The sequence below is a fragment of the Andrena cerasifolii genome, chromosome 9 (genome assembly GCF_050908995.1).
Source record: "Andrena cerasifolii isolate SP2316 chromosome 9, iyAndCera1_principal, whole genome shotgun sequence".
NCBI lineage: Eukaryota > Metazoa > Arthropoda > Insecta > Hymenoptera > Andrenidae > Andrena > Andrena cerasifolii.
The window spans coordinates 1,523,746-1,536,784 of record NC_135126.1 but is presented as its reverse complement, the minus strand read 5'-3'; the positions used below and the strand labels follow the sequence as shown (position 1 = coordinate 1,536,784).

General features: G+C 39.8%; 1 protein-coding gene across 4 annotated transcripts in view; it reads right to left on the bottom strand.

Moving 5' to 3' along the window:
• LOC143372794 (band 4.1-like protein 4) overlaps window positions 1-13,039 on the bottom strand; it is a 125,625-nt gene that overhangs the window by 30,697 nt on the left and 81,889 nt on the right. For all 4 annotated transcript variants that reach the window (XM_076819344.1, XM_076819343.1, XM_076819345.1 and 1 more), the window contains exon 5: window positions 5,029-5,126. In XM_076819344.1, coding sequence (XP_076675459.1) covers window positions 5,029-5,126 — 98 coding nt within the window. The remainder of the gene's footprint in view (window positions 1-5,028; window positions 5,127-13,039) is intronic.

Here is a 13,039-nt window from a genome sequence, read left to right as displayed (position 1 = left end):
GAATCGGAGAATAACTTTTGTAGATACAGGTCCCACCGATTTGGATGAATTTTTTGACGCCTTGACTTTAACGACTCCCCAGTGCCGTCTGCAATGATTAATTATAAAACAAAAAATATATTTCCATAACTTAAGACATCCTTAATACAATTAAAAAAATCCCATTAAATTACATATAGTAGTTTTCCTTTAATTAATTCCTAAATATCACCTACTTTTTGGGTTCTAGACCGGAAGGTCCCTTAAAGGTATCGCGTCTTTTCGCTTTTTTTTAATATAAATACGTACAATTAATACAATTTCTGTGGAAAATTTGTAAGTACAAGTTCCTTGCAGATTGCTTGCAGAAAATTTTGAGGAAAAGTTGCTGAACTGATGGCGAGAAGTTGGATAAGTTGCTAAGGATAGATGTTAAAGCATGTGCTTCAAATTTGTCGTAAACTAATTGCCTGTATTAAAGCGAGTAGGCAAATTATTCGGATTTTGAAGGCGCATACGGTATCTTGTGACTTAAATTAATTAGGGTGATGATTATAGTCTGACGTTTGACCGACAGCGTCCAAGGTGGGGTTCACAGTTAAAAACTACCACAGTGTTTGATTTGATTAAGATGTACGTAACTCGCGAACAAATTGCTTCTAACCCATCGCTAGAAATATTCCTGCTCTGCAACTAAATTATCCACCACACTATCATTAAATTTGTTGGAATAAATGTTATAATAACACCTTCTTGGGGCTTGATTTAATAATCCTTTAAATGCAAAAATGTTCGCAGCTCGGAACGCGTCGCTGCAGAGTGAACCTTGTACTTATACGACCGTGAAATTCACGAACCAGAGGCATCTCTCTATTACTTAATGACTGTTTATCACAAATAATTATACATAACCCGTTTCGCAGGATCGGGTGCACGATTTTGCAAGCGTTATACAACGCGAGCCGGTCTATTTTTCGCATAACACTCTGCCGCGAAACCAGAACAACTTCTTTGCATGCAGACGTCCAAGGACAGCTGCGGTAAGAATCGTACCGGAAGATGCGAGTGCGAGCAAGTTGTTGGCAGTGAAACAAAAGGAGTTACGGCTCATTTCCAGGATTGTAGTGGCACCTCTAATGAGGGACGAGCACTCGGAGGTTATTTGAGGTTTACGCTCGCAATTGTCTTCCCGAGATTGCTCGCTTAAGCGATTTTCCTTTACGCCTCGTCGCAGTCTCCTATTTGCACGTTTTTTCCCAGATACCGGCTTCTTTCAATTGTCTTCCCTTAATAATTCCTGACCTCTAAGTATTGCAGCCTGTTCCGTGAAAATTACGAAGACACTGTTGCCACGGGTGGTATAAATTACTTGCGTGGAGTTTGATTCACTTAAACGTCAGCTTCTCTTGTAATTTTCTTCGAACCACTCGGTAATTTAGTAGTGTTGAGAATTTATTTGTTTAATAACAAATAGGTAATTACGAATGACCGCAAACGGAAGCTCATTGTGGAATATATTAATAAATTGCGAAATATTTCGCGAAGCACTTATTCTTTGGATAGTTTACTACAGTGTTTTCGTATACAGAGTGTGGGAAAAGTTAATTTACTTGAAGAGAAGGTGTGTGGCTCATTTAGGAAAAAAGTGCGATTGGGCCTAGTTATGCAGACAGCTGCCAACCCACAAAATGACAAAAACTTAGTTAAGGGGACATTCTGCTCTCTCGGTCGAAAAATTGGCCAGTTTTCGGTGATGATTTTTATAATGAAATACACACTTGACGTTTTCGAATTTCGGGGATTATACTGTACCACTCTTGAAATACAAGAAAAAATCATTGTTGTTAGTTTATTTTTTTTTTTGTTTGCTTTAATATTTCGCAGTGAAGTTGGCGTTTTCAGAATTGCTAGCGGTTGAAATTTCGGACGACTGGATCATCGGAAACAAAAAAACCAAACATGTTTTTAATTTGCAGGAGTATGGCTATCTCGCTAACCACAAATATCTTAAGATTTCTTAATATTTTCCCACATTTTATATCTATTAAACAGAAAATAAATACCCTTTTCGGTACTTTCAACTTTGATCGACTCCCATTTTAATAATTTTGGTTCAAAATTGTTCTTCCGTGGAAAGCGAGATAACCATACTCCTGCGAGTTAGAAATATGTTTGGTTTTTTTATTTCCGATGCTCCAGTCCGAAATTTCAACCGCCAGCAATTCTGAAGCCGCCAACTTCACTGCGAAATATTTATGTAAACAAATTAAATAAACAAACAACATATATTTTTTCATGTATTTCAAGAGTGGAATATACCCCCAGAAATTCGAGAACGTTAAGTGTTTATTTCGTTATAAAAACCATCACCGAAAAGTGGCCGATTTTTCGGTCGAGAGAGTAGAATGTTCCCTTAAACACTGCTCGGATCGCATAATTTTGTGATCTTTTTGCAAAGAGTTTTGTATTTCTTTCAAAAGATGATTCGTTTCTTAAAGTGTCTATAATTATTTGCACTGCCTTTGTAGATAATTAACCAAAGTTCAATTATCTATATAGTAAATCTGATCAGAATCAATACTTTTCTTTCGATTTAACTTTTCCCTTAAGTGTTCGTAATTCCCCTACTCTCCCCTATGTGCTCTAGTAATCCTGAAGTCCTTCTGTGAACTCTCTATACTTTCCCGTAAAACGAGTTCCCTTTTAATTATTCCCATTAATTAGTGCGTCTCGAGGTAGCTTTCATTCCAAAAATTGTCTCGTTACTCGAGGTGGAGGGAACCCAGCCTCCTGACGGACACGTTTCAGACTGAACGTTAATTTTGCAACGGTATTACAAACCCTCGCTCTTCCGCGTCTAGCTGGCTTTCTTTGACCTTGCAAAGATTAATATCCCCGGATTTAATTAAAGCCACCAATTTTAATCATAACGTTCATTAGAAACAGCAATAATCTTCGTGTCAGGGGCGGCTGACGGAAGCTTCGTTGCGAAAAGAAATCGAGCGAACGTTAGCCATCTGATTGATTGCGCTTGCTACGTTCGCCTTCCGCAGCATGCTGCGCGATGCAATCCCATGGAAAATTATATGTTTGCGCGTTTAACCAATACGACGCTGCCGGCGCAAATTGCGCACAAGAATTTACATTTTCATTAAGTGAAATCAAATGATGCCATTGAAGTGCATTGAAATACTGAACATCACTCGTGAAAAATCAACATCTAGGGGAGAGTGGGGAAATTACGAACACTTAACGGGGTATTCTACTGAAAAATTCGATTTTTTCTTTTGATTTTCTAATAGTTTAGGGTTTCGAAAATATGTCTCAAAAATATTAAGGTGAAATTCGAAAAACTTCAAGAGTTATAGAAGCTTAAGGCCGCAACGTAGCTGGCAGTCGTTCCCTTGACTCTTGTATCTAAAGAGGCTATGACTGCCAGCAGAGAAGAGAGAGCTGCCCAACATGATTTTTTTGAAGCTCAGGAAGGTTTCCTCTACGGTCCTGGTATAGCAGATTAGGGGTAAGTTACAGAAATTAGTCGTTATCGACCGTAACTTCAGTCGTATAGGTCGTAACTGCATGAAAAACTTTAAACGCGTTTTTCTCGAAACAATTTTTTTTCTCAAAAACTACTGGACCGATTGAGCTAAAATTTGACACACATTCAAAGTGAATGTGTACCTATAGCTTGAATTAGAATTATATCAGTAGTTTTAATACAACCTCCCCCACACCTTGTTTTAGCTCAAGAAAAGTCGAAAAAATCAAATATAAATTTTTAAACAACTGCGATTTCGGTAACAATGTCCGGACTTGGTAACATCTGGTTCGGGCGATAACTACACTCATATAGTTTGAAAAAATCTTTGGTACTTTCGTTTCAGATGACTAGGACGGCCGCAATTCGTGCGCCCGATGGGGCCGGTTTTTGACGACATGACCTGCGCTTCGACGTATAACTTGTACTAATTTCAATATAATGCATTCCAAAATTTTGTGTTGATACTTCAAACACTACTAAATATGTGTGCAAAACCCCTGCCCTGTAGGTGCGATAGGTTTTCCAGAATTAATTTCCAAATATCACCTTCAAAAACGAGTGTCTAGACTAGAATACCCCCTTAAACACGTTTAAGAAGATTTGCATTAAAGCGTCTGTTTAACATAAATATTTCCACTAAGAAGCTTCCATTCTTAGAATAGTAATAGGGTTATGTATCTGAAGATGGCACCACCTATTCTCACGAAAGTTGAGGGGTAGTTTCACCTCCTGAACATGCAAACCTTTAAAACATATCCAAAAACCAAAGCAATCGGAGACGAACACCTGAAAATCTTATAACTTTGACGGGTGTTTCACCCCCTAAATATGAAAACGGGCCGCTATAAAAAAAACACGTATATCTTTTTTTCCGTCCTCTAAAACATATCCAAAATTCAAAGCAATCGGAGGCGGACATCTGGGATACTCTCCTTGTAAGTAGTTTAGCTGTCCAGGTATTGGGCCGTTGTAAGGACTATGAATTTTCAATATTTTACAAAATTATTCAATTCAATAACATATTGGTTTTTTTAAATCATAAAGTACACACAGTGCCCCATGTAATTGCAAAATCGTTTTTATATAAATCGACTTGTATAACTGCAAAATTCTCAATCGCGTTTCCGCCGTACCTTAAATGTCCAGGTATTGGGACATTTACCTTATAGACTCAAAACACTCGAGCATAAAATTATAAGAAAAGTTACGAAAACATTTCACGACCCTTATCTTCGCGGCTGCGCGCAGCCTTTCGTCGTGACAGTCCCCTTGGTACTAAACACAGCTAATTACATCATATAACAATATCGCGGGAGAACATTACAAGCCAAACCAGCGAATATCGCGGTGTTCGGGTTTACCCCGCGTTCGCAATTCCCCCACTCACCCTTGCATGAATAATAAGTATACCCACGCGAAATTCAAGTGATTTGCCTAGCGCAAACCTCCCCAAAATGCGACTACTAACTAAAAATAAAGACGGTAGGTAAAGAGAGTTAGATTCTTACATTGAACGACGTAGGCGCCCAGCTCCGCGGCCAAGTCGAACGATACTGGCAGTCTTCCTTGCAGGATGTCCTGTTTGACTTGCAGGAAAAACTGGTACCTGCGGAGCAGAAAAATATCGCTTTCAATGGGCGAAAGAAAATATGGAGTTGACTTTGAGCGAGCGGAGGCGATACTTTTCGCGTGCGCGGTTAATGGCGCGTGACAAGTACGTTATAAGAAGAGCAGAGGAGGCGAATAGGGCGAGGGAAGGGCAGAGAGGGCAAGAAGGGCAGAAGGGCAGGAGAAAAATGAAGTCACGACGGGGTCAGCTTGCGGCCTCGTCTCGCCACGAACTTCGGTTTTGCCATCGTTGCCCTCGCGGTTTCTCTTCTTGTAAAGTCATCGTTAAAGGACTTCTCAGCCTTTTTTCCCTCCTTTCTCGCTTTACCATTCGTTGCCAGCCTTTCTTTCCCGGTGTCACACTCTGCCTCTTTCCTTCCACAACCACCCGTCCTACCTTCAGCACATACCTTTTCCCTTACGCAGATTCCTTTTCGCGCGCGCACACACACACACACCGCTGCCGCTTTTTCTTCATTTTCTGCCTGCCAATCACTCCAGCCGCCTCTTTCTTTGCTCATCCGCCACACTCGTTTTCATTCCCCTCCCTCCCCGCGTGTTATTTCTCGTTCGTCTCGGCTGTTCCCCCGCTTTTCCGTCGTTCTATCCACGAACACGATCTGTCAGCGGCCAGCGGGAACAACAGAGCCTCCCTTAGCTCTTGGAGAAAAATTTCTGGCGTTTTCCATGGAGCGATAGATGCGCATACGGTTCGCATTACATTAGAGAAATGATCAATGGAATTTCTTTCGAGATTTAATCAACTCTTCTCCCAGCTGCATCGCAGCGCTGCTCTCTTTCCTCAACCCTTAACGTTGTTTTCAAAGAAAAACTCTCGCCCGGAGTATCCTTGCGCACTTTCCTGCTCGCACGTCAAACACTCTCCTCGCACGATTCCGTTGATACACGATCCGCGAATGCTGTTTATTAACGCACGAATAGTTCCTCGATCGACCGTGAATTCTCCGCAGCCTCGCGTGGCGAATCCCCAAGGGATTTTTCCCCTTTCAAATTCTGTTTCTTCCGCCAGCGTTATCTCTCCCCGTCCTACCCGGCCGTCGCGAGGATTACCCGTGAAATTCCTTTTAAGGTAATTCCGCAAGATTTACCGTCGCTTCTACGGTTTTTCTCGTCCCGGCGTGTCCTAGGCGCCTAATGCTGTCCGCGGCGGGAACACGCGGGCACTTTGTCCCTTTCGTACGCCACCTCTTCCTCAACAGCCCTCGGGGAGAAATTCAATATATTACCGTTGAATCATTAAAATCTCATTCATTAAGCTCGTCTTCCTTCCCTCCCATCCGCCTCGGGGACCTCTCTTTTCTTCCTTTTCCAGTCATCACCTTAATCAGCCCGCTTTCTTGTTCCCCTCGTCTTCCTCGTATTCCCCGCGTCGGTTAACCCGCTCTTTTTAACTTATTTTCCCCTTCCGTCCTCTTCCTTCCCTCTCCGCACCGTGCATGCCTGACCACCACTTGCTTTCTCTCTCGACGACCTCCTTCCTCTTGCTTTCTTTCCACCGTGTTACATGACCGTGGAGTACCACTTATTAACGCGCCACTGACGCGGTCGAGGGCCATAAATTTCGGGCGCGTTATTAAGGAATCGTCGATTCGCTGTCCACCGCCCCCATTTCCTTAAGTCTCTCATTTCTCAAACGGTAGATGAAGACGTCCCTCCATCCTTTCCCACGTCTGCTTCGTTTTAGACAGCTTCTTACCCCGGTTTTTTTTTTGTTTTCCCACCCTATCTCTCCTTCGCCTGGCGAGGATCCGCTATCGTTAAGCGGATCCAGCTCAGCGTCCATTTACATCGCGTTTCCAGCATTCCGCCGGCTTTCCCCGGCTTTTTTGCGGTTCCACGCGAGTTATGCAAAGTAAATACAGTCTGTGCGCGGGGCCAAAGGAGAACGTGGCCACAAAGTGTTTTCGGAACGACGGTTAACGAAGTTTTTCGCGCATCCTTGTCGTTTCTCATCTACCTTCTACGCGGTCAGGTTTCCTTTCGCTCCGGCTTCCTTTATTTCCAGGCTACAAGTTGTTAACTTGTGCTTCATTTCAGAGGGCACTGTCTGCTGGTTCACCGATGGTACAATTTTCTATTCCTCGTCTCTGCAGCGTGCGTCTTCTAATTGGTCGACTAAATAGCGTGTAGTTTTCTTGGTATGAAGACAACTGAAGGTCAGGTAGGTATAGTAACAGCACACTGGCTGCGCCTCGCCTTTTACAATAGTAATAAAGACGTTTAATAATAATAACTGTAGAATCGTTGCGTTAAAATGTTGCATGTATAATAGAAATATTTTCCCCGAGATAGGTAGGTACCATACGAGATCCATAATATGTTAGTAATACCAGTTTCTATTCAGAATGAAGAAGTTTATCACGATTTCCAAGTAAAAACTTCGGAATCTTAGTACGAACTCGATAGAAGTAAACAGAATTCAGTAGGTAGGGTAGATGTACCGTTTGTGGAAATTGCACTGTTTTTGCATAATTATGTTATTTTTAAATTGTTTGCAGATCATTATTATGTGGAGAATTTCACATGATAAATATTTTGTTAGTATATCGCCAGAAATATACGGTTACATTTATTGCTTACACGGAAAAATATTATATTCTTTAAGAAGTGGCTAAAACTGGTACAACATCTTAAAGTGGCCAAAAATGGTGCATCCACCCTAGGTAGGTTTACATTACTCAAGTGAATGATAAAAATATTGAAAGATAGAATCAGTGGCGCACCCAGAGGGGGGGGGCAAGAGACCCTGGCACCCCCAACAAAAAGGAAAAAGGGTTTAAGGAATTAAGGATTTAAGGGTACATTCTTGTGCAATCCCTTAAAAATGTAGATTTTTTTTAAAGAAAACTGTAATACATGGGATAAATTTTGTTTTAGGATTAATTTATACATATCTTAAGATGATAAAATTATTTTTCCTATGGTTTTTTCTCCGATGTAATTTTGGATAAATAGCTATAACTTTGACGGTGATAAAAGCCCGGTGTAGATGATATTTCAAAATAGGCTCATGTGAAATCCGAAATCGAAAGTTTTTCTTAAAATATATGAATATGGTTATCGTATTACCAATCCTTACTGCAGAAGTATTTTACGTTTAGTAAAAGTGCTCTGAAACCGGTAATTTTATTATGCTGAATAAAATCAAATTGAGTGGACCAAAAGTTATGAAATTTGGTAATACGATAGCGACTTCATTTACGAAAAGAATCCCGAAAGAATTGTTGAAATCCGTCAATTACTTAGTTCTTTTGTTTTTATGTACACCGTTGTTTTATCACCGCCGAAGTTATATCTACTTATTCGAAAAAAAAACAATAAAAAAAATGTTATCATCTTAAAATACGTATACATCAATACCCAAAAGACTATTCACCGTATGTGTTACAGATTTCTTTCAAAGAAAATCCTAATTTTTTGAAGAGACTATACGAGAATGAACCTACCCTTAATGTAAGCACGACTGAAGTCATGCAAAAGCTTTGTAAAAGGACAAGAAAACTGGATTTTATTCTTTAAATAAATTTTCATAATCACCTAATGAAGCATATTGAATTTGCGTTAAAAATACTTTTATCCGTTCAACTCGGTTCCGCCAAGATTAAATCCTGAGTGGATCCTGACTGGATCGAATGCTGCAAGATCTGCCACATTTTCTTCTTATCCCTTGCCCTCATTCACTTTCTCTCGCGAAACATCTAGACTTTTCTTCCTCTCACAGGTTTCTTACTGCCGTTTTCCCTCAGACTTCAGTCTGGTTCGGTTGATTTGTACACGCGTATAAGTAACACCCGCCGAAGCGACGATAATACGACAATCGAAGGGGACGTGCGCACGAACGAGCTCAGAAACGAACAATTTCGACGCATACGGAATTCTCAAGCGCTACCGGCAGCTTCGGAATTCCCTGGAATTTCGAGACTCGTGCTGGAAGAGTAGACCATTCGCATGCGGGCGTGACATCGAGCGAAAATTGTCCGCATTACCGTGGCTCGCGCTGAAACGCGTCAAAGGGGCATCAAATAAAAACCAAAGTGGCCAAGCGAATCGGCGTACAATTAGCCATCCACGTTAATCAGCATCGGAGTCAGTCGACCACTCAATCAACGCTTAAACCCTTACACGTAACAACGAGAGTACTGGCAAGCTAAAAAGAATTCTAAAAAAATCAAATTCTCGAAAACAGAATATTCCAAAAATCGACCTGTATCCTCATTTCTGGATCGGTGATCTGTTAAAAAAAAATGTACCGTAAAATTCGACGTGCCTTACGAAAAGTAGCACGTTTCAATTTTCTTGCGATAAGTAGCGCGTTTCGGTTTGCCACGAAAAGAATCACGTTCCATAGTTTCTGTTGAATATTAGCACATTTGGTTTTCCGCCGCGAAGACTAACACATTTGACTGTTTCGCCACGAAAAATAGCACATTTGGGAATTTACGGCAAAAATTAAGATATTATCCGGTTTGGCCACGAAGAATAGCACGTTTTGGATTATACTTGCTGACTGCAGAAACCGTCATTTTTCAGCGCGTGATCAGTTTAAAAGAATTCAACTGTTGGAAATATAGTTTAATAAATAATAATTCCATCTAATCTCCAAAAGACAACACATATGAAAATTTTAATCTACATAATTTAAGTAAGGGAGAGTGGGGGAATTGCGAACACGTGGTAAACCCGAACATGATACTTTTCGTTGCAAACCGCTGAAACGTGCTACTTTTCGCAGCGAAAACCGAAACGTGATAGTTTTCGTGAGATCGAAGGCAGACGTGCTACTTTTCGTAACGCACGTCGAATTGATCTTGACCTCGAAAATCGAGATCCAATTTTTATTATTATAATGTGTTCTACTCGCTGGGGCGGGGGTAAAAAGTGGCAGAGGGACCATTTTTGTCATTTATTGTTTGAAACATTTTTTTAGCATAGGTCCTTTAACACTTCTCGTTTCAGTGAGTCAAACACGTTACAATAAAAAAATTGACCCTGAATTTCAAGATCAATATCAATTTTGCGGGCCAATTTTTTTAACAGATCTCCACCGATGCAGGGGTACAGTAATTACTAGACTGCGGATGTTTATGCAAAGTATAGATTTTTATAGAAAAGGACTAAAGGAGTGAAACTTTGATAGAAATATGCTTCGTCGTTAGAGGGTTTTCAATATATATATATTTTATTTAAAAAAATGTTTATTTATTTCTAGCATATACAGAATTTACTTAGCTCGAGCGATTATCGTAATAAATATAATAATTGCATAAACTTCCGCAGTCTAGTAATTACTTTTGTGAAAACCATGACATAATTATTTCACATCCTGTACAAGCTCAGCTTGTCAGACGATTTCAATGGATTAAACAACTTACCTTTTACAAATTTCTCCCCTTTTTAGCCAGCAATGCAAGGTAACTAACGAACCGCCTAATTTCCAAGAAGCAAAGTGAAAAATCGTTTGATTAATCAACAGACGTTTGAATTAAAACTCGACACGACATCGACTCGTTCGTTTCGCTTGATTATTTCTAACTTTCGCACGTTGTAGGTGAAAATCCGAAAGAGGGTTTCCAACGTGATCCCTTTGCTCTTTCATTCCGTATCACATATCCTATATTCTGCGCATTATAGGCGCGCTGTGCCGTGACGTATCTTTTTGCATTTGCACGACACACCATGGCCATGGGACCACGTGTGCAGGCAAAAGTGGAGAACCGTCGGCGACAGCGCCTTATCCCTTGCTCCCCTTCGCCCGCGCCACCCCTCGAGCCACGGTTTTATGTCTCGCGGTCCAGTCGCACTGTCTGCATCTCGTATCCTGTTATATTGTGCCAGGGAACAGCCGGGGATTTCTGCCGCGTTAAGGAGCCCTCACATCGATCGTCCGCTTATGGAATTTGCGAATCTGAAGGCGTCCTGACTATCACTGCGCGAATGCACACCCCCGTGGCTACGATGACACCCCGGTCGTCTGCCGGGATATCAGCGGGACGCGCGTAATCGTCCCCTAGCCACGGGAAACCATGATTTTTCTGCGACAAGATTCCTGAAACGGATGAATCTCTGAGGTGAAAAACGATGGAGACCGTAGAGCCTCGTCCAGCACGAGGACCGCCGGTGGGAAGGGCGTAACGGTAAAATTGTTTAATCAGAGGAATTTTCAGCGGTGAAGGAGTCTGCGTCTGGCTTAGGCTGTCTGCCCGCAGCTCGTTGCCAGAGCTGACACGAGGGCAGACGATGAACGAGTTAGAAGTATTCTAATGGAATTCGTTGCCTAGCGAGAGAGGAAATGAAGCGTGCTTTATGTTGGACCTGATACAGTGGATAGGTCGAAATTATGCCTATTAAATAGGCATCGCGAGAACGATAAATTTGAAATATAATTTAAATGAAATTAAAATATAATTTAAATGAAATTGAAATAGATTTGAAATAGAATTGAAATAGAATTGAAATAGAATTGAAATAGAATTGAAATAGAATTGAAATAGAATTGAAATAGAATTGAAATAGAATTGAAATAAAATTTAAATAAATTGAAATAGAATTGAAATAAAATTGAAATAAAATTGAAATAAATTGAAATAGAATTGAAATAGAATTGAAATAGAATTGAAATAAATTGAAATAGAATTGGAATAAAATTGAAATAAAATGGAAATAAAATTGAAATATAATTAAAATAAGGTTGAAATAAAATTGAAATAGAATTGAAATAAAATTGAAATAAAATTGAAATAAAATTGAAATAAAATTGAAATAGAATTGAAATAAAATTGAAATAAAATTGAAATAAAATTGAAATAAAATTGAAATAAAATTGAAATAAAATTGAAATAAAATTGAAATAAAATTGAAATAAAATTGAAATAAAATTGAAATAAAATTGAAATAAAATTGAAATAAAATTGAAATAAAATTGAAATAAGATTGAAATAAAATGGAAATAAAATGGAAATAAAATTGAAATATAATTAAAATAAGGTTGAAATAAAATTGAAATAAAATGGAAATAAAATGGAAATAAAATTCTAATATCAAAATCGGGATAATAACAAGTTTCCTCGTTTGTTTTATTAAACAAAAAGGTTTTGCATCAGATCAATTTCTTGTTATTTACCCACATTTAATCAGAGCTGCTCTTAAATTTCAATACCTCCATATAGGCACCATGGTCCATCAAGCTGGCACACCACCTCTCCACCATTTCATGCTATCGATTTCTAAATTGCATTACCAATTACGAGAGATTGCACGGGCAAATATCGGAATACGGTATATGTGCCCCGATATATGCACAGTAAGTATGCGAGCACAAACGGTCTTCTCTACAGTGTGCACGCGCGTCTGTGGAAGCTAGATACGATATTGCAACGTCAATGAAACGTCGTCGAGAGCCTCTGGAAGCTGGAGAAGAAGGAAGTTACGATCTTCTCGGGAATCGTGGGCGGACATTAGTAACGATAGGCAAGAGCACATCGTGCTTTAACGTTCGTGCGCTACCGTGACGGAAAAAGGGCGCATAACGTGGTTCTGCGATCCTGCACGCTCGTAAACCAACGCCGATATATTATCGATTAAAACAGAACGTTGCAATTGCGGGGAACGATAAAACTGCATCTAAATATGGCACTGTTCGCGTGCAGTACTTTTCGCGTCACCGTCAACGAAGGTTAGAGGACTGCTAATACAACCCCTGGCAATAAGTTCGGAACCCAACGCAAAGATACGAAACTAACGAGAAGAACCAATATTTTTTATATATAAAACGCAGCGATACACACATGAAACGCGTGGCAATGTAAAATTGGTCTATTTTAATGTAAAAACAGCAAAAATAATTAAGAATTTCGTTCATTGTGTAATAAAAAATATAGAAGAACTAAAAAG